Here is a 27,665-nt window from a genome sequence, read left to right as displayed (position 1 = left end):
CTGGCCTCGTCAAAATAGCTGCTTTGAAACATCCCATTCAAAATGCCCCTTTGGACAAAGCGTAAGGATCTGAATGTTCTACTTCACTGAGGGTTCTTTGTATTAGCTCAGGTTTCCTCTGTATATAGTATTAAAAGACCCATGAGTTAAGCAAATTTTTATAACTGGATATAAATGTTTGAGTCTGGGCTGCCACTCTAGGGTTTTATCCTCTTGATTTAGGGTGCTATCAAGTATTCTCTGGGGGAAATAACTGTAAAAGATGATCCAGATTTTAAAACGTCTTAAATATGCCATATTTTGACTGGATATTCATTTTGGGGGGATGTTTAAGACAGAAGATTATAAAAAGAAAAAGGACAACAGTATTAAAGCAGAAACATTCTATTATTATTAGAGTACAATCTATCATTGCATAGAAGCCAATACAGGGTAGATCCAGCCTGGTTCCATTCAAGGAATTTTACTAATGTGGCATAGGGATTTTGATACAGCACAACGGATATGTGAAGGATGCCATCATGGCAAGGGTTTAAAGGATATGATTTATTAAGTTATTTAGACATGAGTTATCTCAATAATGTCCTCTGTATATGACTGTTTTCTCTTTTGGGAGTTCTGTTCCATTCCTGGGGACTGCCAGGAGGCAAGCCTGCTTGGCAGGTGAAACCAAGCACTGTCCAGCTGCTAGGCAGTGTGTCTCTGGTATATTCCATGTCTGAGTCTCTTTTCAAAGGTTGGCTAGAAAGAGTATCTGAGAAACAGCTTCAGAAGAGAGGGCTGATGACTCCCAAATAACTCTGGTGAAAGAATTGTGAACTTTATTGACTTTCTTTCTTCCTCTCTTTTTTGTCCTGTAAGTAAACTGTACCCATTCTTCCAGGTGAAATACTTTATCTGAGGTTAAGTGGAAACAAAATATCAAATGAAAAACTGCATCAGAGGAAAAATTGGAACCAGGACCACCAGAGCGTGGCCCTGCATGCTCACTGGTATCATTTTGCCCATCAGGGCTGAGCTCCATTTCTACAGCCTTTGAGAAGATTATTTTCTCTGTGCCAGTTCTTGGTAAATACTCAGATTCTAAGGGAAATTCAGATTATCCTAGATTACCCACATACACTCAGAGGACTAATGACTAAAAAGTACTCCTTGCTCATTGCAAAGTATCTAAGTTCCAGAAAGAGAAGTCTTCCAGGGCTCCTAAAGTAAAATCCCTTTCAGGATTTAAAAGCCACAGATAACAGAATTCTAAAGCAGCAGATATTGTTGTACTGCTTCAAAAATAGCTATTTAAGTAATTCAGCTAAAGTTACTCCTAAAGAGGATATCAGCAAACACCTGGAATGAAATAGAGATGGCATCTCAAAGTGAAATTAAATAATAAAAACACAAGTTAATCTTCAGCTTTTTTTCTTAGATCATAGTGCAAGTGAATTTCAAAAAGCTGATTAAATCCAATGTAATTTTAAGTGGGAAGGAAAACAATGTACCATGTTTGCAAATGATCCTCAGCAAAGGCTGAAAAGGAAAAGCAAGATGAAGGAAAAAAAAACAAACAAACTATGAATCAAATATATTTCCTTAAAAATTTTCCTTTATTAGTACTGGTCCATGTGTGAACACACACACACACACACACACACACACACACGCACACAAACAGTTGCAAATCCCTCAGTAGGAGTCAGGCTACTTCTGGGCCAGCCCCAGATTTGTAAATCCAGCCTAACACAGGTTCAGGTCAGCAGCCCTGATGTGAAATGTCCCAGTCACATGGGTCTCTGAGATTCAAGACAGTTCTGGGTCAGCTATTTCAACCTTTGTCAACCAGAGCTATCTTTGGCCCCTACTGGAATAGAATCATATTTCTAAAAAATGCCTGGATTTAATCCTTTCTCTAGTGCATCTACTACATTGTAATGAACTAGAGTCAGATCAGATTTTCTGAAGTTTGCTCAAGCTAGACTTGCTTCTCTGGGGTTCTGTGTATCCAGTAGTGCACAAGTTGGGTTGATCCCTTTTTCATAACACTTACCATATTCACTTCCTCTGCCACCTCCCAAGCTCACTCTGTAATCAATTCAGAGCTAAGCGAGTGTTGAAACAACTTCCGAGGTTCAGGCTCCTTCCTCTGAACTGTCTTGTGCAGCTACCAGATTAGTATTCTTAACTACTGCTTTTTTTTTTTTTAATAAATTTATTTATTTTTGGTTTTGGCTACATTGGGTCTTCATTGCTGCATGCAGGCTTTTTCTAGTTGCGGCGAGTGGGGGCTACTCTTCGTTGTGGTGTGCGGGCTTCTCATTGCGGTGGCTTCTCTTGTTGCGGAGCACGGCTGTAGGCCTGTGAGCTTCAGTAGTTGTGGCACGCGGGCTCAGTAGTTGTGGCTCGCGGGCTCTAGAACACAGGCTCAGCAGTTGTGGCTCATGGGCCCAGTTGCTCCGCAGCACCTGGCATCTTCCCGGACCAGGGCTCGAACCCGTGTACCCCGCACTGGCAGGTGGATTCTCAACCACTGTACCACTGGGGAAGCCCAACATAACTGCTTTCTGACAGTTCATTCTCCAGCTCAGAAACCTTTATTAGCTCCCCATAAATAAACAGCCTCCTTAGCCTAACATTTAATACCATCTACTTCCAACTGGCCTCTTCAGTCCTATTTCAAAATCCCCCATCGTGAATCCATCTCCTTCTATTGTGCTTCTATTTGTGGGTGCTCCTCAGTCCCTTCCCTTGTTCAGATATAGTTATTGAGCATCTGTGAGCTCTGGTGTTTCTAGGGGCTGTAAATACTGCTGTGAACAGGGCTGACAAACCCCCTGCTCTCATGGAGCTTATACTCTAGTTCAGGGAGACAGATAATAAACAGATATGTAATATTTCAAATGTGAGAAGTTATGACAGATATGGAAAGGGTGGTGAGTTATAGCACAGGCACCTTCCCTAGTTGGCTCTACAATTTATCTAGCAGTAATCACGAGCTGTCTTGATTTTCATGGTTTTAGTTTCCAGCATGTGGGTCTGAGCGTGTGTGGGCTTGCTTAGTTTCAACAGGCAGAGCTCTTGCTTCTGGACCACGAGGACTGTGTCTTTCACCTCTTTGTAGCTCCCAAACCGTGTATCATCAGTGCTCTCATGTGGGAGGCAGCATGTGTAGTGATCAAGAGGGCATGCATTCTGGGTCAGATCACTTGTGTGCAGGTGTTGGCTTTACTGCTCGCTGCCTCTGGAGTATGGCCTCTTTAACCTCTCTGTTCCTCAGTTTAGCTGTCTCTCAAATGAAGATGATGACGTTATCTTCTTCCTAAGGTTGTTGTGAGCATTTGATAAAGTGCTCAGCATAAAGATTGGCATCTATGGGTGTGTATGTGTGCATGTAAATATATATAATATATAATAGAACTCAGTTGTTTACCACTGTTATTTTTGTTTGGATGAGGTTAACTTTAAATCCATATAAATATTTATACTTCTAAACAGAGAAGTAACCCTTAGAGAAAATAGAATACTATGTTTCCTTACAGTCTACTTAATTACCAACCAGATGGAGGAACATGAGCCCACGGGCTCTAGCTTTGAACAGTCAGACCCTTCTAAGTGGGTTCTGTTGTGTTAACTGCTTCTCTTGTGTTCAATTTGACAGTACAAGAAAATTTTACATATAAATTAATTATTTCTGCAGCTAAACTCTATGCTCTGAGTTTCAAACAAATAAGATGTGGAAATAAGTTAGAATTAATTATGATCATACACGTTTTCTTGGACATTTTATTATACATGAATTAGTGCCTAAATGTGACAGAGCAAATGTACTAATAAATTTTCATAAGCAGTTAGCATGACTGCATAATGAGGCAGTCCTTGTTTAGTAAATATTAATATCTTTGTTACTTGTTGAAATTTACATGGGCTTTTATAGGTGGTTACTTTAATAGTATATGTTTCCTGTTTGTTTATTGTTCAGACAAAAAGATGCAGGAAGTTACTGTTATGACAATGTTTATATTTTCATATGAATTTGAACTACACTATTAAAGGAATTGTTTTACGCTATGAATATACAGGATTTATATTTCCATAATACTTTGTGTATTGTAACCCTGATAAAGGTTTTCTGTGAAAATATAGTCAAGGTTTCTATTTTGGCAAAATAAGGAGAAAATAGCCCGCCCTTGCTTCAGCAGTGTGATGGTGAATTTAGTAGCAGGTGAGTTTAGGTGCTACAGTTGTTCGCATGGTGTTAGACACAGCCGAGGGTTCAGTGGAACATGGAGCATGGTTTAGCTTTTGAGGTGGTTACACTCCTTGGGGTTCAAGATATATGCGAATCAAGGAACACTATAAGTCAGGTCACAATCAAAGGCCCAACTCTAAAGATAATGGCAGCATCATCTGCTTTTAACAGATCTGAGTATTCAGATCTGGGTTCCAATCTAGGTTCTGCTATTGGCTTATCATGTTCCTAGAAATCATTCCACTTCTGAGCCTTAGAGGGTTCTTATTTTATTAAAATAAGAATATCACATAACTCATAGATTTTATGAGAGTAAATAAACCTAAACACGTAATTTAGTGCCTATCTTAAGCACTTAATACTTATTGGTAAATTAAAGATTAAAAAACATACGTTTCTGATTGACTTTAGGGATTCAAAAAGCTGTTCTAGTATCCAAGCTAGTGATTTTCATCCCTGGCTACATATTATAATCACCTGGGAAGCTTTTTAAAAGTCCTAATGCTGGACCTCTACTGCAGACTGAGTCATATTTTATGAAAGCAAGGTCTGGATATAGGTGTTTTTTAAAAGCTCCCCAGGTGTTTCTGACTTTGAGCCAGTGTTGAGAAACATGGGTCTTAGCCATCTGAGAATCACATTTGTGTAGCTGTCTTACCTTACTTGAATATATTCTGAGATGCCTTTGAATGTATTCCCTCCTTCACATCATAGTGCCCCGGGCCATGCTGTGTGCTTTGTCACCTGAACTTTGAGTTGTCTCTCTTCTCTAGTCTCCATTCTAGCAGTGTGTTTCTCTTTCAGTTAATCTGTTGAACAGCCAGCACAGTTACAGTGATCCTAGAAAACAAATCTGAACATGTTACCGTCCTCCTTAAACACCTTGCCTAACTCTGTGGCCTATCAAATGCAGTCCTAACTTTTACATGGCTATTGGCAGCCTGGATCTAACCCACCTCAGGACGCCTGGGAAATTGTACTGTAACTTGTCAAGTCTGATAAATGCGGTCAGGTCAGAGGGGGGAAGCCCTTGTCGGAGGCAGATATTTGGGAGCCCATTCTCATCACAGTCGGACCGGCTCACAAACTTGGTGAATTTATTGATCTCTGGAACTCACTGTCCTTCCCTGTTTGGGAGAAAGAACAAGAAGAAATAGGGTTAGAAATAAATGAAAAGAAGGAATGATGTTAGACATTTTCTTAGTCCATTTAGGCTGTTATGACAAAATACCAGAGACCGGGTGCTTTAAACAAAAGAAATTGATTTCTTACAGTTCTGGAGGCTGGGAAGTCCAAGATCAAGGTGCCAGCTGATTCAGTGTCTGGTATGGACTGCTACCTGGTTCATAGATGTCCTTTCGCTGTGTCTTCTCATGGTGGAAGCGGGGTGTGAGCTCTCTGGGGTCTCTTTTAGAAGGGCACCAATCCCATTAGCCTTCATGACCCAATCACTTCCCAAAGGCCTCACAGCCCAGTACCGTCACGTTGGGGATTAGGTTTCAAAATATTAATTTGGGGGGGATGCAAACATTCAAGCTATAGCACACACTAAAAACATTAACGCTTTTGTGTGAAAAATGCTGGAATGGAGTGTCTGCTCAAAAGAATCTAAAAAAGAGTGGGTACGTGTATATGTATAACTGACTCACTTTACTGTACACCTGAAACTAACACAACATTGTAAGTCAGCTATACTCCAATAAAAATTTTAAAAATCTCATTAGAAATTCAGATCTCAACTCCCATGTCCGTTCCTCAGAGAAGCATCCCCTTGAAGTCTTAGACAAAGACTGTCTGTCCTTCTGCTGTTACAAGCCCTGTACATCCTCCCTCCACAACTTTTACCACCTGTGTAATGGCTTACCTGGATCTTTGTGATTATTTCCTTGTCTGTCTCCCAAGCCCACTGCGAGCACATTGGGCGCAGAGGACTTGACCGGCTTTCAGCGAGTGTCTGCGGGGCCGAGGCTGGCGTGGGATAGGTGATGAATGTCCTGGTGGGTGACCGTCGGATTGGCAGGTGGAGAGAATGATCAAACAATTGGCACTTATAGATGGCGGGGAAATGTGAAATAGAGAAGGCTTGTGGGGAGGGGCAGTTTCCTCCTCCCCCGGGGGCTCCCCACTCCCTTTCAGGGTCTCTTTAGCACTCCCCTGGTTCTACTAAAACGGGCCCTGGGTGTCCAGATGTGTAGGCTCTGGCTCTGTTTCGAGCACATCGAGCTGTGGAGTTCGAGGGGGCCGTGCCACTTGTAGCTACAAGGTTTGGCCCAGCCTTTTCTTCACTATGGATCTGATTCCTTTTCCTGTATACTGTGAGCGCTCGGAAGGGTTTTGTCTGGACTTGGGCTGTCTATAGCCACTCACTACATGTGGCTCTTGAGCACTCGAATATACCTTGGCTGAATTAGATATGCTGTAAGATACACACCAGATTTTGAAGATTTAGAATAAAAAATATATATATATATAAGTCTTGTTTTTTATCTTGATTACATATTGAAATGATGCTATTATAAATATATTGAATTAAATAAGGTATAAGATTAAAGTTAATTTCACCTGTCTTTAGTTTTTCTAATGTAGCTTCTTAGAATTTTAAAGTTATGTGTGTGGCTCACATATTTCTAATGGTCAGCTCTGGTCTAGAAACTCTGTTTCGTACATAATAAAGAATGAGTTTACCTGCTTTTTATTTGCTCAAGCACGTATGAAAACGAGCATTTCCAAGCGGTATGAAATGGCCAGCGTTACCAGACCAGCCAGAACAAAAACACATTTTAAGGGCCGTCATTTTGTTCTCCTAGTCCTGTAGTTCAAGGTGCAATTTCTATTAGATGATTTGAAATATGAGACTAACTTTTGCAGACATTTCCTTCCGCTCTGTGAGCAGTCTTGCGGTAGGGACTAAAGATGGAGCATCTCCAGGCTGGCAGAAAGGGACATGTTCTACTCCACCGTTAGATCTGTCATCCTGGCATTGCCTGTTTGTTCCTGAACTCCATGTGATTTCAGCCTTTAAAGTGGGAATAGCCATGGGGGCAGCATGCAGGAAGCAGAGATCTCTGCGTGACTTTGAAAAAGTGAGCTGGGTTTGGAAAATATGTTAACTTTGACCCAGTTGAATGATTTGTAGGCAGCTTTGAAAATTCATTCTATTTTCCAAGCCCCTTAAGTCACATAGAACTCTCCCAGTCTATTTTTGATCTCATAAACAACCTGTCCTCTGGCCTGATACTAACACATAGGACACATCTGTTTAAAGTGAGTTGTGTGAAAGCCACAGTGGGTTCTTAGTGAGCTGGTAATAACAATGCTACCACCTCAAGTGCTGAGCTAGAGTCATTACTATAACTGTACAGTGAGTAATCAGTGTTTACCTACAGGGCCCATAACTAGATTCCCTTTTGTAGTAGTGAAGATATTAAAAGCGCCACATGAATTTTGTAGATTGTATCTCTACTCTGTGTAAAGGCAGGGAATGATTTGCAAATATGATTACGTTTTCAAACTGAAGTATTTCTTTTTAGTTGCCTACAAAAAGTTGAATTCTTTATTGTGTACTAACTTCAACACATCCTCACAGACCAGTGTAAATTTAGCAGAAGCAGTATTTATGTTTGTTCTGATTTCTAACTAGAGAGTTGTGCTTCCAGACACCTAACTCTGCACTGATGAATTTCAGGTTTCATCTGCTTTGGTATTTGGACCCAGGGGATGGTTAGAACAGTGTGTAAGAAAAGTTGTAACTTCTTTTTACTTGGTGTGAGAAAATCAGCGTTGCTGGTACCAGTTTGATTTTATCCTGCCTGCTCTTTAGTCTGGAAGTGTTCATTTTGAAACCACCTCTGTGAATTTTAGTAAAAAGGATTTTATGATCTGCTAGAATTTACATGTGTGGAGTAAATTCTAGAATCTGTCTGGGTCACAGCAGGCAAGGTGGTTGTATGGGGCTGAACAGGAGATGTGGGGAGAGTCGGTGGCAGGGGAAGGCTGGAAGGGGGTGGGGAGCAGATCCAATCAACTGAAGGCTCTGAGTGTACTGCTAAATAATCTGATCTCTGCGTGAGGGCTAACATTTAAGAATTTTGAGGTGGGCAGAGTGGTGATGGTGGTGTGCTCAGACTGACAGTTTTGAAATGTCATACAACCTCTATGGTAGCCACGTAGAAGATGAAGGAAGTGAAATTGAAGGCATGGAGATGAATTGGAAGGCTTTTCCAGTGATTGAGGCAAGAGATAGAGAGGACCTGGACTAAGGCAGAAGCACAGGAAGAGGGAAGGAGTTGGATCTGAGAGACATTTAAAAGGGTGAATTGGTAGGATGGGGTATGAAGGGGAAGTGCCTGTCTAGAAAGTTTCCTGGCTGCCTGGGCAGGTGAGGGAGAGGAGTGAGACTGTGGGCTCATTGGGAATAGGGAGCAGAAACAGGTTTGATACACTCTATTTGATGCTCTATTTTGGGTCTTCAGGGGCCAAGTGTGGAGGCCGAGAACGCAGAGACAGCAAGACCACAACGGTGTTGAAGTGCCTCATGAGACAAGTGCTGGTCTGTTTGGTTTAGAAAAACTTTGCTTAATGACCTCTCTCTTAGAACCTGAAAGCTATTCACCATCAACCAAATAAGGAAAATATTATTCAGGAAATGGCAACTACAGAGAGCTTCTCAGAGAGTAAGGGGCAAGTGTTCTCACTGGAGCAAGTGATGAGGGAAGGGGTGGAACCAGAGCATGGTGGTTCTCACTCATCAGACCTCTTTTAACCTGCAGAGAGTCTGGGAAATTCCCTGTTGCCCTTCAAGATGCAGCCCAGGGTCACCTCTTCTAAAGAGCCTTTTGAGCCTCTCTGACTTTGTCCTTCAGGCTGAGGGGGACAGCTGGCCTTGCTCGCTCCTCTGGGCTATGGATGTACTTTGTGATACTAGGTCTGTGTTTCCACTATCCACCCTTGTGGTCTTTCCCAACAGATGGTGGGTTTTTGAGAGTAGGAATTATATAGTCTCCATTTTGCTATCCTCAGTATAACAAAACGGAGTTTATCAGGTGTATCTAGCCCATAGTGAGTGTTGCATAGATGTTCCCTGAGTAAATGCAGGAGATTCACGGGCAGGATGGTGAGTTGGAAAGAGCAGTAGCCTGGGTAGAGGAGAAGGCACCTGGGTTCTGGTACCAATTCTGTTGCTCTCGGTTCTTTGACCTTGGCCAAGCTAGTTAATTTTTCTGGGCCTTGGTTTTATTATAGGCAAAGAAGGAGATGGAATGAGAATCTAGGAAATCCATGAATGGTCTTCAAGAGGTCCCTGGATTTCTTGAGATGAAATGCAGAATTGTGTATACTTATATGTCTATGTGTATCTGTGTATTAGTATGTACAGCCTTCCCCCCCCCGCCCCCGAGGAAAGGACCAAGAACTTTCATCAGCCTCTCAAAGAATCACTTGAATAAAATGTGGGGATGGCTCTAGAATTTCTGTATAGGATGGAGTTGGGAGGGATCGTCATATGGTTGGGGGTGGGGATTCAGCTAAAGGACTTGTCCTGAAATTGTGGTTAAATAACAGACACACTCTAGTTACATAGATTTTTTTTAAAAATTATTTATTTATTTATTTTTGGCTGTGTTGGGTCCTCGTTTCTGCGCGAGGGCTTTCTCCAGTTGCGGCAAGCGGGGGCCGCTCCTCATCGCGGTGCACGGGCCTCTCACTATCGCGGCCTCTTCCTGTTGCGGAGCACAGGCTCCAGACGCGCAGGCTCAGTAGTTGTGGCTCATGGGCCTAGTTGCTCCGCGGCACATGGGATCTTCCCAGATCAGGGCCTGAACCCGTGTCCCCTGCATCGGCAGGCAGACTCTCAACCACTGCGCCACCAGGGAAGCCCTAGATTTTTATATTTATTCGAGGCAGTGAGGTGTGGAGAGGATGGGGACTGTGGGGCGATGTGTGCTGAAGCTTCTCTGAGCCCATCTCTTTGTACTGTCAGTTCTTAGAGCTCTTGTATGAGCTGGATGTGATTCTGGTCGTTACTAGTGTTATATCTTCCCGAACAGACTAGGCGTGGAACGTTTGTTTGTTTTTTACTAAAATTCACTGTAGCAAGGTCAAATGCAATTGTTTTTAGGCTGTTAGACATACTTTGGTATGACAGGAGTTTCTATTTTTTATTTGATTATTTTGATTAAACATTAATTACACGGAAGCAGAAAATGAATACTAAATAAAAGAAAAACATTCATTGTCAACAGTCCTCATTTTTAAAAAGCATAGTGTTACAATTAGACAAGCTTAGCAACTGTTGGCAACTATTAACAAATGCTAGCCATCAAGTACTCGAATGTGCAACATAATTTATTAACTGTATTCCCAGCCATTAGAAAGCTTTCTTTTGCATCCTATGATAACTTGAGGTAGACATCACATGTTATTTTCTGAAGTGCTTTGCAAAGACCAAATCTTACTTTACCAATGATGATGGTGGCAACAATGGCATTAGGAAATAGCAGTAGAAGTACAGGACATTCTTCTGTGGTTACCCAGCTAGTGAGAGGTGGAGTTGGGATGTGAATCCAGAAAATTTGAGTCTTAAGCTTGCATCCTAACCAGTCTAGTATATGACTTTCCTAAAGAGAGGTTCTTTTTCTCTATAGAGCTTTAGAAGCCTCAAAATAATACATACAGAATAATTCTTGCATTTATGATCAGTATCAAGGTCTGCACAAACTGTAATTTGGACCACTTAAACCCATATAGATACTCTACTCTTTTGAACAATGCAAATGAGTTTCCCATAGTTCATAATCTTCTTGATACAGAAGTAATGTTTTATTCATCTTATCTGGTTGTTACTGCTTTGTTTTACCCACAGAAGAAGTGCTAGGGATGTTTTTCAACAGCCTTCTATAGTATTCAAAGCAACAACCAGCTATTTTAGGAAAGATGTAAACATATTGCTAGAAATGACACTGAGCTGCAGTGTATCCTAATGGGGTAATTTGCTGTGTGAGATTAGAATTGCAAAGGAAATTGAGATAATGAGTTCTGTTGATTTCCTAGGAGAAGGTGAGATATATTGTTAGCCTGAAACTCACCATCTGGTTGGATTTAGAGTTAGGCTTCATTGGCAGAGAGTCAGATGCCTGGGTAATACCAGGTCTCTGGGCTGCTTCTGGTTGCACCCAGTCTAGTCTACAGGCCTATCCTTCTGTCTGAATTACTCAGCCCAGCACTCCCAGGCCCACACTTCCAATTACGTCCTCTAGGGCTTGGGTTTTTCCTCCATGAACCCACAGGGCACTTGCTCTGAGCCTGTAGGAACCACGATGCAGCATCCCTGCCCATAGCTTCAGCTGATAGATGGTAGCTTCGTGCTGTGGTGCTGCAATGCTGCAGACCGTTCTTGAACTGCCAAGCTTGTCTGGTGCTTGGGGCTCAAGCCTGAAGCCACCTTATTGCCCTTTTCGAACCTATCTTCCTGGAACAAGCACTTCCCCAGGAACTCCTATTGAATCCAGAGCCCTGTTCAGGAATCTTTATAGCCTTCCCATTGGGTCAGGGAGAGAGTTAAGAGATAAAACTTCAGAGTAGAGAGCTCAAGGAGGTAAAGCCATAATTAATTAGTACTTCTTGGCAGACCTGTGTGCTGGTCCCCATGGCTCCTTGAGTTCTTCTCTATGTCTATGGCTTCCTTAACTCAAGACCTTGGAAGGAGCTATGGCAAACTGCCTCTGCACGGTTGACTTGCTTTTCTCACAAACTACGATATCAACAGCACTAATGTGCCAGATAAGCAGAGGGTGAGAATTAGCCAGAAGGTCTCATGAAGAGAAGAGTTAAAATGGGTAGCTTTATTAGTGTACAGTGTTGCCATTCAGTTTTGGCAAACTTTTTATTTCATGGCTTTGAAACTGACTAATGGGGATGGAAAAAATAAAGAGCCCAAACTAAATAAAAATTATCATTAGGGGGAAAATTTTGATGGGGAAGGGCGTGCCACTGTGTACGTTGTCTCTAGGTTTGAGGAGATAAGCAACTCTTTCTCATACTTAATATTTAGTTTTCATAATGGGCTTCTTCAATTACTCATTCATTCCTCACTTGTGGCAGGCTAAGCTCTTTACATATCTTTACACATTCCTAATCCTCACAACAATTTTGCAAGGTAAGTAGTAGTCATTCATTTGTTTGAGCAACAAATATTTTTGTGTTAAGTGGTTGTTTGGAGGCTGGCTGTGAGTGCAGTGATGGGAATAGAACAGTGAAGAAGCAGTTTCCCTGCCCTTAAGGTATTTTCCATTGTTGGATGGGAAAGACAGACAAACAGGTCATTAGAATGCCTTGTTGTATTCTTATACACTCTTCAGGGGTAATGCGAATTTGTACATATTTATTGAAGAGCAATGGTTATACCTAGTCAGCCCATCTTGGAATCCTTCCTATAGAAATACCTGCACGCAATTGAAAAGTTATTTGGCAAGGATGGTAATTGCAGCATTGTTGTAGCAAAATGTTGAAAAAGTTCACTGGCAGGGGAAGCGTTAAATCATTATGTTATATACAGACACTGGAATGTGATACAACATTCAAATGAATAAATGAATGAATGAATTCATTAAAATGAATAAAGATCTGCATGTGTTGACACCACTATATGTGATATGTTGTTAAATGACAAAAGCACGTTGGTAGAGAAATCTGTTTAATAGAAACACATTACCTAAAACAATAATCATAAAGAAAAAGAAAAAAACAATTCTGCAAGAGTCACACCAGATTCTTAGCTCTGGTCTCCTTTAGGCAGAAGGCGAGAGAGGGGTGTGTGTGCGGGGGCGGGCAACTTTTATGTATTTCTGTATTATTTCAATTGACAAGATAAACACAAGTCCTTTTGAAATATTTTAAACAGCAGATAAATTTTGAATAAGGGGATAGGTGCTAGGGCAGAGTTATGTCCAGGGTCCTGTGGGGACAGAAAGAACCCAGACCGGAGGAGGGAGATGGTCAGAGAAGGCTCTGGGTGGGGACCAGCCTGGCCGCGTCGAGGATGAATGTAGTCAGGCGTTTGGAGGGAACAGAGGACGAGGGCTTCCTGCCTGGGAGCATCCCGGAGCACTCCGGGTGGGCGGCGGTGGAGCTGGCCCCTCTGCGCTGTAACGGCCGGCCCAGGTGGTCCCGGGTTCTTCCTCTTTCCTCAGCCTCCACCGGCCCAGGTGGTCCCGGGTTCTTCCTCTTTCCTCAGCCTCCACGGTGTGTCAGCCGCTGTTCCTAAATACTTCGCATATTTCCACCTCTTCTCTAGCTCTCCTGTAGACCTCTCATTTCTCACCTGGATGATTGAGAACCCCCCCCACCCAGTGGGTCTCCTGGTCCCTGTCTGTATCCCACGTCCTCCTACCCCGGTCTGTCCTTCACTTTGCTGAGTGATCTTCTAAAAATGCAGTTTTGACTCTGCTATCTTCCTTAAACTTGTCAATGACCCTTCATAGATTCTGGGCTCTAGCCCACCCTTCTAAAGCAGACACACAGAAGTCCTGCTCACCTCTCCCACCTTCCTCGCGCGGTAACTCTTATTCCTGTTATCTGGAATTTTTTCATTTCTTTGCAAATGCCACTCTTCTTATCAAACAAGGGATGGATGTAGGTAGAGAAAGTAAATCCATGATGTGGATTTAGTAGTTGGTTTTCAGCCTATTAACTTGCAAACATTCTAACTTGTTACCCCCTTTCTGGGAGTTAATGTCCATATGTCATGTTATTTGAGGCAACAATTTAGAAATTAAGACATTTCAAGGCAAATAACCTTCTTACCGCCCTTGGGGCTATTTTCTTTTGTAAATATACTTGAACGGATGTTTCTAACGACAGGTCATTCTCCACACAGAGGACTTGAGAATCTGGCATTAATTTGTGTACTTGTCTATTCCAAATCCGGATACACTCCACCTTTATATAGAATACACACTGTTCTAAAAACACTACATTGACCAAACAGTCCTTATTTGCTTTGGCTAAACTTAAGAGTTAATGGATGGACTTGATGTACAATAAGATAGATACAAAACTGAGTGATAGTCCCCTGAGAGATTCACTTTAAGACACGCTACATATTATCCTTCAGTCCCATCCACTGAACTTTTATCTTTATGTTATTTTTCTATCATTGAATAGACTATATAATCCTTTTAAGTAAATAACAGTTGGTTTCAGCTTGTTAATTTTCAGAAATGTTTGTACTTACATTCAATGCAGGAGTGAAATGATAGACTATTGTCTCGCTCCCTCTGGTGGACAATTGTATTAAACAAATCAAACTACATATAGTCTTGTGTGGCGGGGACAGGTTGTGACTAGTTCTGGTATTTTAACATTTGTGTTAAATAATAGCAGTAGTAAAACACATAGCAGTACTAATGCCGTTGCTATTTCTCTTGTTATTGAGTGATGACACTGCTGTGAAAAAACGAATTAGAAGCCGAGTTCACCCCATAACTTTAGAACAGTGCTACATCAGGATAAGGCTTATGCTGAAATTCAACAATGTAGTTAATTCAGCAGTCTAAATATTACTCCACAGATTATCCTGGAATCCTCCAATAGCTAGACTTTTCACTCAATAATGCATATTTTTGGAAATTTAGCAGATGATTATTTTTATCTTGAATCAGTTTATTTTGATAAATTTATTATTTGTTCACTCATGATCTTCTGAATTTACAGACTCACTGAAGATGCTTTATCTTTCTTATGGAAATTAATCGATATCAAGTGTTACCTAGGTGGTTGTTTTTTGCTCTTCAGCAAGGTTAAACCAGAAAGAAATTGCATCAAGGCTTTCGATTAGATTAAATTTCGTTTGTATATAATAATAATTTTATTTTATATATTAATAACAGTTCACATTTGTTGAGTTAAGCATTTGATGGGCATTGTGTCATTTAATTTTTCAGTAACTCTATGAGGCAGGTAGGTAGTTGTTATTATCTCCATTTTATAGAGGCTGGTGAAGGTGGGCCTAGCTCATCCAGGTGTTCTCAGTTCAGAGTTTGTAACCACAACAATATACTGCCTCCTGAAGTAGGTGATAAATAAGTATATGTGTGGCTAATACCCTTATGAGACTCCTAGTACTGGAAACTTTACATTTCCATCTTTGAACTGGGGAATTCAAAGACTACCTCAACCTAGAGATAGATTTTTACCTTTTCTCTTTCTGTTTTCTCATTGTGAATAGGCCTTGTAGTAGAACGTATTTACGTTTTGTTTAGATACTTAAGACAAATTATATCTATTATCATAGAAACAGGTTTCATGAGAAAAACACATTTTAGCTCATTAGCTTCCTCACTAAGTCTTTGAAAGAGATGCTGTTAGGTGTAAACGTGGGAAGGAAGGGTACAATTGCTATGTACTAATGCTAAAGCTCTAGCAGGGCACATCGAGGGTTAGGTACTGAAGATCTTTATGAAGAATTTTTGAAACAGATACAGATAATTAAGGGTAATTTAGGAAATTCCTTTTCTGAAAATATTCAGAATTAGAATAAGGTAATTTTCTTGAAGTTGGCAATTATAAAGAATAGCTACCATATAAATGCTTTACATGTATTATCTTCTTAATTTTTATAATAAGATAATGATTGTTAATAACCTTACTTAATTATTATAGGCAGTATCCAGAAGAGAAAGCTGAGACCCAGAGAAGTTAAGTAGTTTGCCCACAGATATACAGCTAATAAATGGTGAAGTCGGGATCAGAACTCACATGACGTGGTCTGGCTGGAGAGCCCACCCTCTGAACCACTTTGCTATACAGCAGTGCTGTCCAATAGAACTTTTTGTGACCATGGAAGTGTTTGATGTCTGTGTCGTCCAATGCAGTAGCCACTAGGCACATGGGCTACTGAGCACATGCAACGTGGCTAGTCCAACTAAGGAACCCGATTTTTTTGTTTTTAAAATTTTAATTAATTTAAATTTAAATGGCCTCTGTGTGGTTAGTGTCTACTGCTTTGGACAGAGCAGCATTACAGGGTCTTTCAGATCATGTAGTAGGGGAGACATGAGAACTTTAGAATTACCCTAACTCCTTGTTTTTACTGATCAAGAAACTGCAAACCACATGGTTAGTAATCTGCTTAGAGTCAGAAAATTAAGGAAAGGGACAAAATTATAAGTAGAGTCAGAAAATTAAGGAAAGGGACAAAATTATAAGTAGGTGTTTATACTTCTCAGTTACAACTCTTCCCTTTCTGCACTTTGGTGACATGTGCAAATGTATGTTTCCACTGCTATTGTTAATATTAGATTGTAAAACTACTGTTTTTGAAAAAAAATATTTTTTTCTGAAATACACGTCCAGTGAGCCCTTTCCTCTTTTCTCAGGTTATAGAAACATTATCGCGACTCTCTCGCACACCTGTAGCGCTGGCCACAGGAATCAGGTAAGCTAGCTTCTCTGTGGTTCGTGTGTCCTGTTCAGTTCAATGAAGTGATTGTTTATTGAATGGCTACTATGTGTAAAGCACTTTGCATACAGGGACCGCATCTCATTCATGCAGAGTGGCCGGGTATATAAGTGCTCAATAGACATTTGAAATTTATCGAGCAAGTAAGAACTTATTCGTAGTGTTGAATAAGACACATTGGCTAAACATCGTTCTCAACTCACTGGTGACTGTCACTGATACAGTTCTTTCTTTTAACTTCCTCTAACATTCCTATACAGGTGATTCATTAAGACAAACACAAATGCTTAATTAAATAGATATTTTAAAAGATATTGCAGTACATTTATATCCTGTAGGCATAACAATAAGTCACAACTTCTAGGCGTTTAAGAAATAATCAGACAAGTATAAAATAATATATGTTCGAGGAGGTGTATTGAAAGTTTGGAACTAAGTGAAAAACTTGGAAGTACTGTTGATCCTTGAAAAACGCGGAGATTAGGGGCACCAACCATCCACACAGTTGAAAATTTGAGTATAACTTGTATTCGGCCCTTTGCATCCTCAGTTCCTCTGCACCCGTGGTTCCAACCAACTGTGGATCGTGTAGTATTGTAGTATTTACTATTGAAAAAAATCCATTTATAAGTGGACGTGTGCAGTTCAAACCTTGTTGTTCAAGGGTCCACTGTAAATTGGTTAAATTATACCGTCTCCATGCAGTGAAGCATTATGCAGTCAGTAAGTATGGAAAGGTAGATGTGTTATGTTGTGTCAGGCCTTTTCTGTTTAAAATACTGCATATTCAAGTTAGGTCAGTCAGAAAGTTGTATTACTAGGAATGTTAGAAATACAGATAAACAGTTTCAGTAGCCACACAGCCAGGCCACATGGAAATGGAATGGATCTCATTTTTTACCTGATTTCCTCAGGGCTCCATAATTCAATCTCCAGCCGTTTTGGGGCTCTGTGACCCTGGGTCTCTTCTTCTGTTGCTTCCATTTTTCTGTTCACATTCAGATTCAAACAGAGAGGATCCAAGCATGACAGCCCAGTCCCTGGGTACAAAGCACAGTGACCTTGGGGAAGACACCCACAGACCCTTCCTCAGAAATGGGCCATGAGTTTGGCAGCTTTCTACAGTAGTCTGTAGGCTGGATAAATGTTCCATACCTTGTCATTTTCTCTTCAATACGTGATTATGTTTCCATGCCAACATATATTTTGTTGTATGCAAACAGCAAATATTGAAATAGCATGATTCTATTCTTATGTATTTATATATTGTTGATTCTGAAACTATATATAGAAGAGTTTTTTCCTTGTTATTCTTACTTATAATTTCAATTTTTTACTACAATAGACTTGTATATAAGAGTATAATAAAATGTGTCAAAATTTATTTTAAAAAGGATTTTGAAACTGGCATTTCTCACACATTTTAATTTATTTGAAAAATATGTTCCTCAGATGTCTTAAGTACCAAGTTAATACATAAACGAATGTAAAAATGTTTTCACTATACTAAATATAATTATTTAGTAATTATCTAGTGCTTATTTGTTATTTTGATGGATCCTCTTGTTTTTATGGAACATATGACATGCTGACTTCATGTAAAAAAGGGTAAAACTTTTGGCACTATAGTATAATCACTGTGATTTTGTTAGACGTAAATTTAGGGCATTATGTTGGTGTTATGAATAAAGTTCATAGTACGAAGCAAACACGGGAAGGCAATGGCTAGGAATAGGGTAGAAACTAAAGTGATTTTCTTTGAGCAGGGGACAAAGAAAACATCATACTCTTTTTGAGGCCTGTTTGACTTATTTGTCCAATAGATGAAAATTAAAAAATACAACTCACACAACTTACAGTCTGAGTAGAAAAGTATATCAGAGTCAATGATCATATATAAAGGGCATGGCATTTTTGTCTTCTAATTCTCATCTATACTAGTGAATTGAGTCATGCTAGAATGGTTGTTACCAAATTGCCAAGTTATTTGTCAGATCAGATTCTGTAAGTGCAAAGAATCTGAATGGTGCTGAAGGCAAGGGCCCACTCTGAGCTGGGGAGCTGCAGTGGGTGCTGACGTGAGCCTGCAGGTGTGTGGCTGGTGGGAGGTCAGATGAGCGCCTCATTACGTCCACAACTGCTCACATGACAGTGGTGACCAGCCGTGATTGCTGCAGGTGATTTGAGGTAGCAGGTGCCACGCCTCCCTGGGGGACCCCGACACAGCCACAGGCAGGCACTTTGGGAAAAGCCCCAGATATCGTGTTCAACATGGTGACTGATCTGACCACTTTGGCAGCAGCTGAACGTATGCGTTTCGTGAGAGGTAAACGTCCAGCCTAGTTGTTGCCTATTCACTCTTTTTTCTTCCCTCCCTCCTAGGCCCTTCCCGACAGAAGAAAGCGTTAATGATGACGACATCTACAAAGGCCTGCCTGATTTAATAGAGTATGTTGAGCGCTTTCAACAAAAGTACACCACTGCCAATTTTTGCATCCTTTGTGGATTTTAACCGTGGGTGTTAAAATAGCTCTCTGAAGGGGAACCGTGGCTTAGTGATTAAGACATGTGAGAATTAACCTCAAACTCCTGATGGAAAGCTTCATGAGAAAATGTACTTCAACTGGCTTTTAATTCCTGTTGTGTGACTTGCATTGTGCAAATCTCTATGGAGAGTAAAGAAACAGACAGCAATGAAGTAACATTTGGAAGCTTCTCAAAGGCATAGTAAAGGTAGTAGGTAAACCTGGAATCAGACAATTAAGGAGAGAAGTATTAATAGAATCTACCACCAGACTTGTAGGACAGATAGTGCTTGCTGTGTAAGTTCAAGGACGAACGAGATCAGTGTGGGTGGGAGTTATTCAGGGATGTTTCATTAGATGGTGTTGATTCTGAAGAGAGAATCCTTTTGGGCTGTATTATTTAATAGTCGGGAGAGGCTAAAGATCTTTGCAGCTGGTTATCTTCCGCTGATTGAGTGACTTGTGCAGATTACAAATAAAGGTAAAACTTGATCCTCACCCCTCAAGGAACTGATGCCAAAGATCAGGTAGGTTTGCAAAGAATTATAAGAAGACATAGATTCTGCTCCAGGAGAGATTCAGATCCTGTGGAAATTCATCCACTGATCCATCCTAATACCCCAGCACATGGACCTTGTTCTTGCTCTAGGACTTTTACACTTGCTGTCCCTTCTGCCCATGTGGCTGACCCCTCGCCATCCAAGTCTTTGCTCAGATGGCTCTCCCAGCGAGGCCTTTCCTATCTAAAATTGCTGCCACCCTTACCTTGCTCTGTGTTTTTATGGTACTCGCCTCTACCTGAGGCAGTCTCGGCTTGCTTCATTTTTTGTCTGTCTCCTCATCAGAAGACCTGCTTCATGAGGTCAGGGACTTGACCTTGTTCTTGGCTCTTTTCCTAGCACTTCAAACAGTGTCTAGTGTCTAGTAGGTCCTCAGTAAGTATCTGTTTTCTGAATTAATAGGCCAAAGCTGCATTGAGCACTTACTGCCTTCCAGGCATGATGCTTCAGGCTGGAGCTGTCTATCATGAGACATCTATCAGTTCATAGGAGCTTATTGAGTGAGTGTTTCTGTCCTAACCATGTTACACACATCTCTCATGTAACACCACATTATGAGGTTGTTCCTAGTCTCACCACAGTTTACAGATGAGAAAACGAGGCTTGAAAAGCTAAGTAACTTGCTGAGGATCATGTTGCTAGTAAATAGTAGTCTTTGGATTTGAACCCAGGCAGTTCTTATTCTAGCGTGGAGGCTCTTACCCACTGCGTTGATTCCCAGAGGCACCCTGCCTTGCTCCTCTGAGAACTTTCAGCAGGAGAGCACCGTGACAGGAGCCACCGGGAAGGCTGGTAGCCCTTCCCAGCTAGGCTGCCTTTGGATGGGCCTCGAAGTCTTGTATTTTACATATGTATCAAGAATGGTTTCTTATCTCTTCTTAAAATCTCCAAGAACTCACTAATATTCAGCAAGGTAATTGCTGATTGTCTCATTGAATTGGCTACTATCTTCATAAAGTGACTGTAAGATTACTTATAAGATAATCAAATTCCTTGTCGTCTTAGAAAGAATATTATTATTTCCAGTGCTATGATGACATTCTTAACTCCCCACCAGTTGTCACTTACACCTACTCATTTTTAAAGTCTTCCCTCGTCTTGTTCTGTTGACGCCAAGATAAATCCTGTGAGGATGCAAGTTTGGAGAAAACTTGGGCCCCCGAACTGGCTGCTCTGAGGTGCCAGCTCACATGCTCTGGGAGGTGCAGTCTGCTTCACCTCTTCACCAGGTGGTCGGAGGTCCAAATGTTGTGTGTTTCCTGCAAATGCCTGCTTTTGAGTTTGCTATGAGGGTTTGATTTTCAGTCTTGGCTTTGTTACGATCTCTATGGGCTCATAGACTTCCCTTTAACCTCTAGGGATGAATCGCTTAAAGGGAGGGCCCCAGAACAAACACTGGTCTGCTCCCCAGGCAGGGGGAGTCATTCTGTCCTCACGTGGAGAGAAACAGACACAGGATGGAATGGAGAGCGTGTGAGATGGCTAAATGGTAGTGTCCTTGCTCCTTCAACCTTTATGACCAGGGTGTCAGACGGGACCATACCTAGGTTGCCCAGACACAGGAAAGCTAATATAGATTGCTGTTGATTTATTGACCATTTGAAGAATCACAGCTTCTTCCTCCCTCTCCCTTCTTCATTTTGTGCAAATCAGAGATTATTGCCCAAATTGTTAGCAAGAAAAACAGCTTTGGTATGGGATTGAATAACAATACCCAAACTGTTCTAGCCCAGTCGCAATGTGTGTGGGTGCGTGTGTGTCACTCTTACAGTTCTTAAAGAAGAATCTGTGTGAATTTATACATATGTACCTCTGCCCTCATGCAAAATAGTCAATAGCAAGACTTAAGAAAGACAATGTGATTTTTTTGTTTGTTTTTTGACTTTTTGTTGTTGGTTTGGGGGTGGGGGTTGGAGGGTCTGAGGGAGGAAAAGGATTTCACAGCCTGTTTTCCTTCTGAACAGGATCCCGTTTGATACAGAACCTACTCCTTTATCATTTCTGTAATCTCAGTTCCTTCATGAACTCATCAGACCTTCCTACCCTTTGATGAGTTATAGAAAGTGCTCGAACCAGTTTAACGGCCCCACTGTTCTCAGGCGAGACTGCCTGCCTAAGCCCCTTCAGTATGGAAATTCTGGAACTGCCAATAAGACTCACCATCTCCCCAGTTTTTCAGAGTAGAGAGCTGAAAGCATCCTTCAGTCCCTCCCCCTCTCCCTAATCCGGATTGGTCCCCAAGGCTGGTTGGTGGTAGCTGACACGGTCTCCTGAGTCTCTGTTTCTCTCCTCATCTGCCTTTACCCTGGTTATGGTAATCAGTACCTCTCACCCACAGCATTTCATTTCTTGGCTTCTTTATCTTCCTGCCTGGCTTCTTGACCCTCCACACTACCCCTCTATAACCCTGTGTGGTCCTCAGATGCCCAGGTAAGGTTGAGCTCCCAGAGTGCAGGGCCCTTCTCAGATTGGTTCACCTCTTCCCTCTGGGGCTCCCCTCACTCACCTGGTCCCACTGGATGGCACTCCACCCCTCACAGCGCCAGCTTCTGCACACCTCTCTGCCATCGCACAGGTTGGGGTACTTTGAATGCTCATCCCCTCTTCTCATTCATTGTGTCACCCTGGAGGGTGGAAACTGTGTCTGCCTTGTCTGCAGCTATATCTGCTGGAACATAGTATTTATTCAGCAAATACCTATTGAATAAATAAATACACTCAAGATCCAGTTCAGATGTAATATCTTCCATGAAGCTTTCCCTGCCTTCCTTAGTCAGAGTTATTCTTACTCTTTCCTCTGCACTCATCGAATTAGGTGTTTATGTGCTGTTTTCCACACTAGACTATGGGAGAGCCCTTGGATCTTCTGGATCTATGCATTCTTAACACTGGCGAGTCTGAATCAGTAGGTTCTTAGTTTAAGAATCAGGTAGGTGGGTGGACGGTGGACAGGTAATCCTGGAATGAATTTTTCTCACAGCAGGTTCTCTGAAACTTCTCTCACCACCAGATCGTTCTCCCTTAAGGCACCTTTCTTTCTTCTGGGTGTCTGACAGTTCATTTCTGTCAAATGCCTCCAGATAACTCTTCATGACAAACATAGACAACCTTGTGATTGCACCTTCTTTGAAAAATGCTCCGAGTTGCAGAGTGACATTTATAGTTAGTGTTCTTATTTTTGTACGTATCAATTTATAATGTTCTATCTGCACAGGCCCAAGAGAAATGCTAAGGGCTGGCAGTACTGAAGGAGTTGAATTTCTTTTCAGAGAGATATTCATGCTTCTTTCTAACATACCTAAATTTATTAATCTCAGTTCTTTGGCATTGTTAGTTAATAGAAGCTAATTCTAGAACTCTTGAACTGAAAGGAAAAACTTAAGGAGTAGTAAAAGAATGGGTGATAGGTGGAAACAGCTGTTTCTGTGTTGACTGAATAGGACCCTATTTTTAAAGTCTCCATGAACGCTTCCACAGTGACTGATTGATTATCTTTCCCAAACCCTTCATTTGAGATTGTAAACCTATTCACTTTGTTATAAAGCAGAAGCTAACACACCATTGTAAAGCAATTATACTCCAATAAAGATGTTAAAAAAAAAAAATAGGGATTATTTTCCACTGCCAGTAGACCAGCAGAAGAATTTCAATGGCTTTTAAAAATGTCTTGTGGCCTTGGACCATTTCTTTAAGCAAAATACAAGTAGAACAGATAAAAGCAGAATGTGACTGAATCAAACCTGTGGGTACCCTCTGAGTGGCCTTGAAGGAACATGGTTTGAAAGCCATTGCATTAGATATTGACAATTATAATCAGCAGAAATTTTTGCTTTATAAAGATTATTTATAACATATTAGATCCTCCCCAACTCCCCTGTCTTCTCCATATTATACCCTTTAATACAGGTAATAAAACTGAGGCCTTGACATATGAAAAATGGGAGGTAGTATGATAGAGCAGTTAAAACACTCAGTGTGTGGGGCTTCCCTGGTGGCGCAGTGGTTGAGAATCTGCCTGCCAATGCAGGGGACACGGGTTCGAGCCCTGGTCTGGGAAGATCCCACGTGCCACGGAGCAACTAGGCCCGTGAGCCACAATTACTGAGCCTGCGTGTCTGGAGCCTGTGCTCCGCAACAAGAGAGGCCACGACAGTGAGAGGCCCGCGCACCGCGCTGAAGAGTGGCCCCCGCTCGCCACAACTAGAGAAAGCCCTCGCACAGAAACGAAGACCCAACACAGCCATAAATAAATAAAATAGTGTTTAAATAAAAATAAAAATAAAAAGCCAGCTTGTATATCACCTGCTCTTTAAAACAAACAAACAAACAAAAAAACCACTCAGTGTGTGCGACAGACTGGGTTTTAAATCCTGGCTCTGCTGTCTGACTAGCTGTGTTATCCTGGGCAAGTCAAAGAACATTTTGTTCTCTCAAAGTCCTTATCACTCTAATTGGCCAACAACAATGCCTACCTGATAACACAATTAATGCTGGACCTGGGCAAACCAGGAGAGAGAATCCATGCAGAGAGGCATAGTAAATGCCCAGTGAAGGTTAGGGCACTGCCATTGTTGTCAGATTCGGTGGTTGTCGTTTGTCATTGTTCTCATTAGGAGGGGCAGAACTGTAATGTAAACCTTTGACTCTTTCCACTGTATTTGATTTGCTCTCTGGATTTTCTGCTAAAATCCAGTGAGCTATTCCTAACTACTGTATTTACTGCATGCTAGAAAATGACGTTTCTGTGATACCTTTTGCTTCAGTGAAACCCGTGTGGAAGATGAAGAGGGTCTGTACGACTGTGTTTATGGGGAAGACGAAGGTGGCGAAGTGTACGAGGACTTGATGAAGGCAGAGGAGGCGCATCAGCCTGTAGGACTTTGACTTGCCTGTTTTTTAAGTTACTCTGAGTATCTTATTAGGAAAGTGATTATTGGAAGGACTAATTAATATAATAGTTAATAAAATAAAATAATAGTTGTTTTAATTATATTAATTATAATTATAAAATAATAGCATAATTATAATTAATACAATAGTTATAATGATTTCTGTAACTTCTGCTGGGATCGTTGTTTGTTTTTCTTTTTTTATCTTGCTTATAACTCTATAACCATGACTTGTTATTCTGAGTATTTTATTAGGAAAGTGATTATTTGAAAGACTATTTAATACAATAATTATAATTAATAAAATGAAATAATATGTATGTTATAAGTATATTAATTATAATTATAAAATAATAGCGCAATTATAATTAATACAATAATTATTTATGTAACTTATGCTGGGATCTTTTTTTGGTTTGTTTTCTTTTTTATGTTTACTTGCTTGTAACTGTATAACCATGACGTGTTGCTGCATTTGGAGACATGTAAACATGACATTTTACAGTTCAGAACAACCGCAGGGAATCTCTGGTCTAATTCTCTCAGTTTACTAGTAAGAAAATCAAGTCTAACAAGTAAACGGCATGCCACACAGCTAAATAATTGCAGAGTGGCAATAGAACATAATTTCAGGGGATCATGAAATTATATTGTTATGAAAGGAAATCTCTTACAAAGCAGGTAAATCTACTTTAAGTTTGATGTGGCATAAAGTATATGTTAAAGAATATTTCTTCCTATTTGTTAGGGGTTGATATGAGGTATTTTTGTTGTTGTTGTTTGTTTCAGTATAGGTCTCCTAGCATTTTTTACTATTTTATAAACTTAGTTTCAGATATTGCCATGGTCAACAGGAGCCCACAAAGCTTTATCTGCATTAAAATATCTAAAACGTTCAGAATTACTTTGAATGATTTTCTCATATATAATTTGAAATGAAAAATAAGGTCAGTTGCTTAAGCTTTTATTAACATAGTCTTTCTTTACACAAAAGACTTTCTTCATCAGCTAGGTAGTACTTTAGGTTTCTTCGGTGCTTTGATGAATTTGCTCAGCTCTCTTGGACCTCTTGCATTTAATAAAGGGCTGGCGGGTTGTCCGGTGCCCACAAAGGGGACAGTAGCTTCTGTGGGATGGAAACGAGTTGGCTGGCCTGTGTTCGGTGAACGTCATGAATGTGTGCTTTAACCCACTGCACGAGCTGACAGGACGCCTGTGGCAGCAGTTTAAGAGCGTTTTAGGTGATGGAGTATCGTCCATACCCCCTTTAATTATCAACTGCTTTGGGCACCAGCAAATTCTTCATTGTCTTTCCCAAGGACCGTCTTCACTGAGCTGACGGCGCTGGGCTGTTCATGTGGCCCAGGGTGAGCAGTGATGATGATTGAACGCACAGGGCCCCTCTTGTGCATCCCTCAGGGTGTTAAGCACGCTACACAGGTTATCTCATTTACAGCTCCTTGGGCTGGGTACTGTAATTCTGTTTTATAGATGAGAAAACCGAGACACAGAGAGATTAGATAACTTCTTCACGATAACAAACTAATAACAGCAAAACTGGTTCTTGAACCAAATTCTATCTGATCCCCAAAACTTTGATCTTCCTATTATGTTCTACTGCCTCGAGTCTTAAACAGTAAGAGAGCCAAACACCAAGATGTTAACTCTTGAAAAAATATTTTATGATTTTTTTACTTACCAAATATCCTTTTATGATTTTTGCAGTTATTTCTACAGCACTTGTAAAGTATGCTGTACATTAAGAAAACTGTATAAGACCATTCATGATGTTTCCAGATGCAGTAACATTTATAATAAAATAGATGTTTCAGTTTAAAGAGAGTATACTCAAAAGTATATTTTTAATTATCTAAAACGTTTTCATTTACATTGTTCAAATTCTTTTAAAAAGCAAAGATCCTTCACAAATGCAGTTAAATATATCTTTTAGTTAATGTGTTTTATTAGAATGGAACACTTAAAAAAATCAATAATTTTTATTTCTATCTTCTACTGGAAAGATTAATACATGAATTTGATTAAATAATGTTAATTTGAAAATTCTAATTGTAGAAATGTCCAGAAAATGACATACGAAGTTGCTGCCTAGCAGAAATCAAGCAGACAGAAGAAAAATATACAGAAACATTGGAGTCAATAGAAAAAGTAAGTCATCAGGTATCATTCTTGATGCTCCAATACTGCCCTGCTAATACATTAGGCTCAGTGTTTCTACCGTGTCTGCATATTCTGATTTTCAGCCGAACTTTGGGTTTAAAGATCTCAAAGCGGATTTACTCATCCCACGATGATTTATTGATTTCTTAGTGTGTGAATGGCACTATTCTGGGGACTTGGGGGTATAGCAGTGAACACAACAGAGCTCTGGTTCTCATGACACTCTCACGGGAGGGTTTATAATTTAAGCAAATGAGTATGCCAGGTGGTGATAAATTCTCTGAAGAAAAATAAGGCAGAGGAAGGGGGTAGTGAGTGATGGGGGAGGCTGGTGTTACCTTGTGTAGAGTGGTAATGGAAGGCCTCTGTGGTCAGATCGTACTTAAGCAGACAGCTTTGCGAATGGAGGGAGCAAGCCTTGCGAGTATCCCAGAGTGGACAGTCCCTGGGAGAAAGGCCCTCACGTGGGACAGCGTTCAGTGTGCTTCAGGGAACAGCAACAGCCCAGGACGCTGAAGCAGAATGAGTGCAGGGGAGCAGTGAGATCAGAGACCTGGTGAGCCCCCAGGTCACACAGGGGGCATATAGGAGCACCTGGCTAAAAGCTAGAGCGTTTTGAGTAGAAGAAGTGATGGGATCTAATGTAAGTTTTTAACAGATCATTCTGACTCTTGTCAGGCAAGGGTGGAAATTGAGGAAAATGTTAGAAGGATATCACAATAATTAAGTTGACGGAAATCGGTGGTATTGGTAGAGGTGGTAAGGAGTGGTCAGATTCTGAATAAATCTTGAAAGTAGAGCCAAGTGGATTTGATGAGGAAT

At 40.8% G+C, this 27,665-nt stretch overlaps 1 protein-coding gene across 4 annotated transcripts in view; it reads left to right on the top strand.

Annotated features, from left to right (window-relative positions):
* Nucleotides 1–27,665, top strand: part of VAV3 (vav guanine nucleotide exchange factor 3) — a 389,664-nt gene that overhangs the window by 159,695 nt on the left and 202,304 nt on the right. For 3 of the 4 annotated variants that reach the window (XM_036863586.1, XM_036863570.1, XM_036863595.1), the window contains exons 3-6: nt 16,609–16,667; nt 19,074–19,139; nt 24,540–24,648; nt 26,739–26,831. In XM_036863586.1, coding sequence (XP_036719481.1) covers nt 16,609–16,667; nt 19,074–19,139; nt 24,540–24,648; nt 26,739–26,831 — 327 coding nt within the window. The remainder of the gene's footprint in view (nt 1–16,608; nt 16,668–19,073; nt 19,140–24,539; nt 24,649–26,738; nt 26,832–27,665) is intronic. The other variant, XM_036863581.1, reaches the window with a different exon arrangement.

This window comes from Balaenoptera musculus, chromosome 1 (genome assembly GCF_009873245.2).
Source record: "Balaenoptera musculus isolate JJ_BM4_2016_0621 chromosome 1, mBalMus1.pri.v3, whole genome shotgun sequence".
Classification (NCBI taxonomy): domain Eukaryota; kingdom Metazoa; phylum Chordata; class Mammalia; order Artiodactyla; family Balaenopteridae; genus Balaenoptera; species Balaenoptera musculus.
The sequence above is the reverse complement of the archived record's forward strand: the minus strand, read 5'-3'. Positions and strand labels throughout refer to the sequence as shown.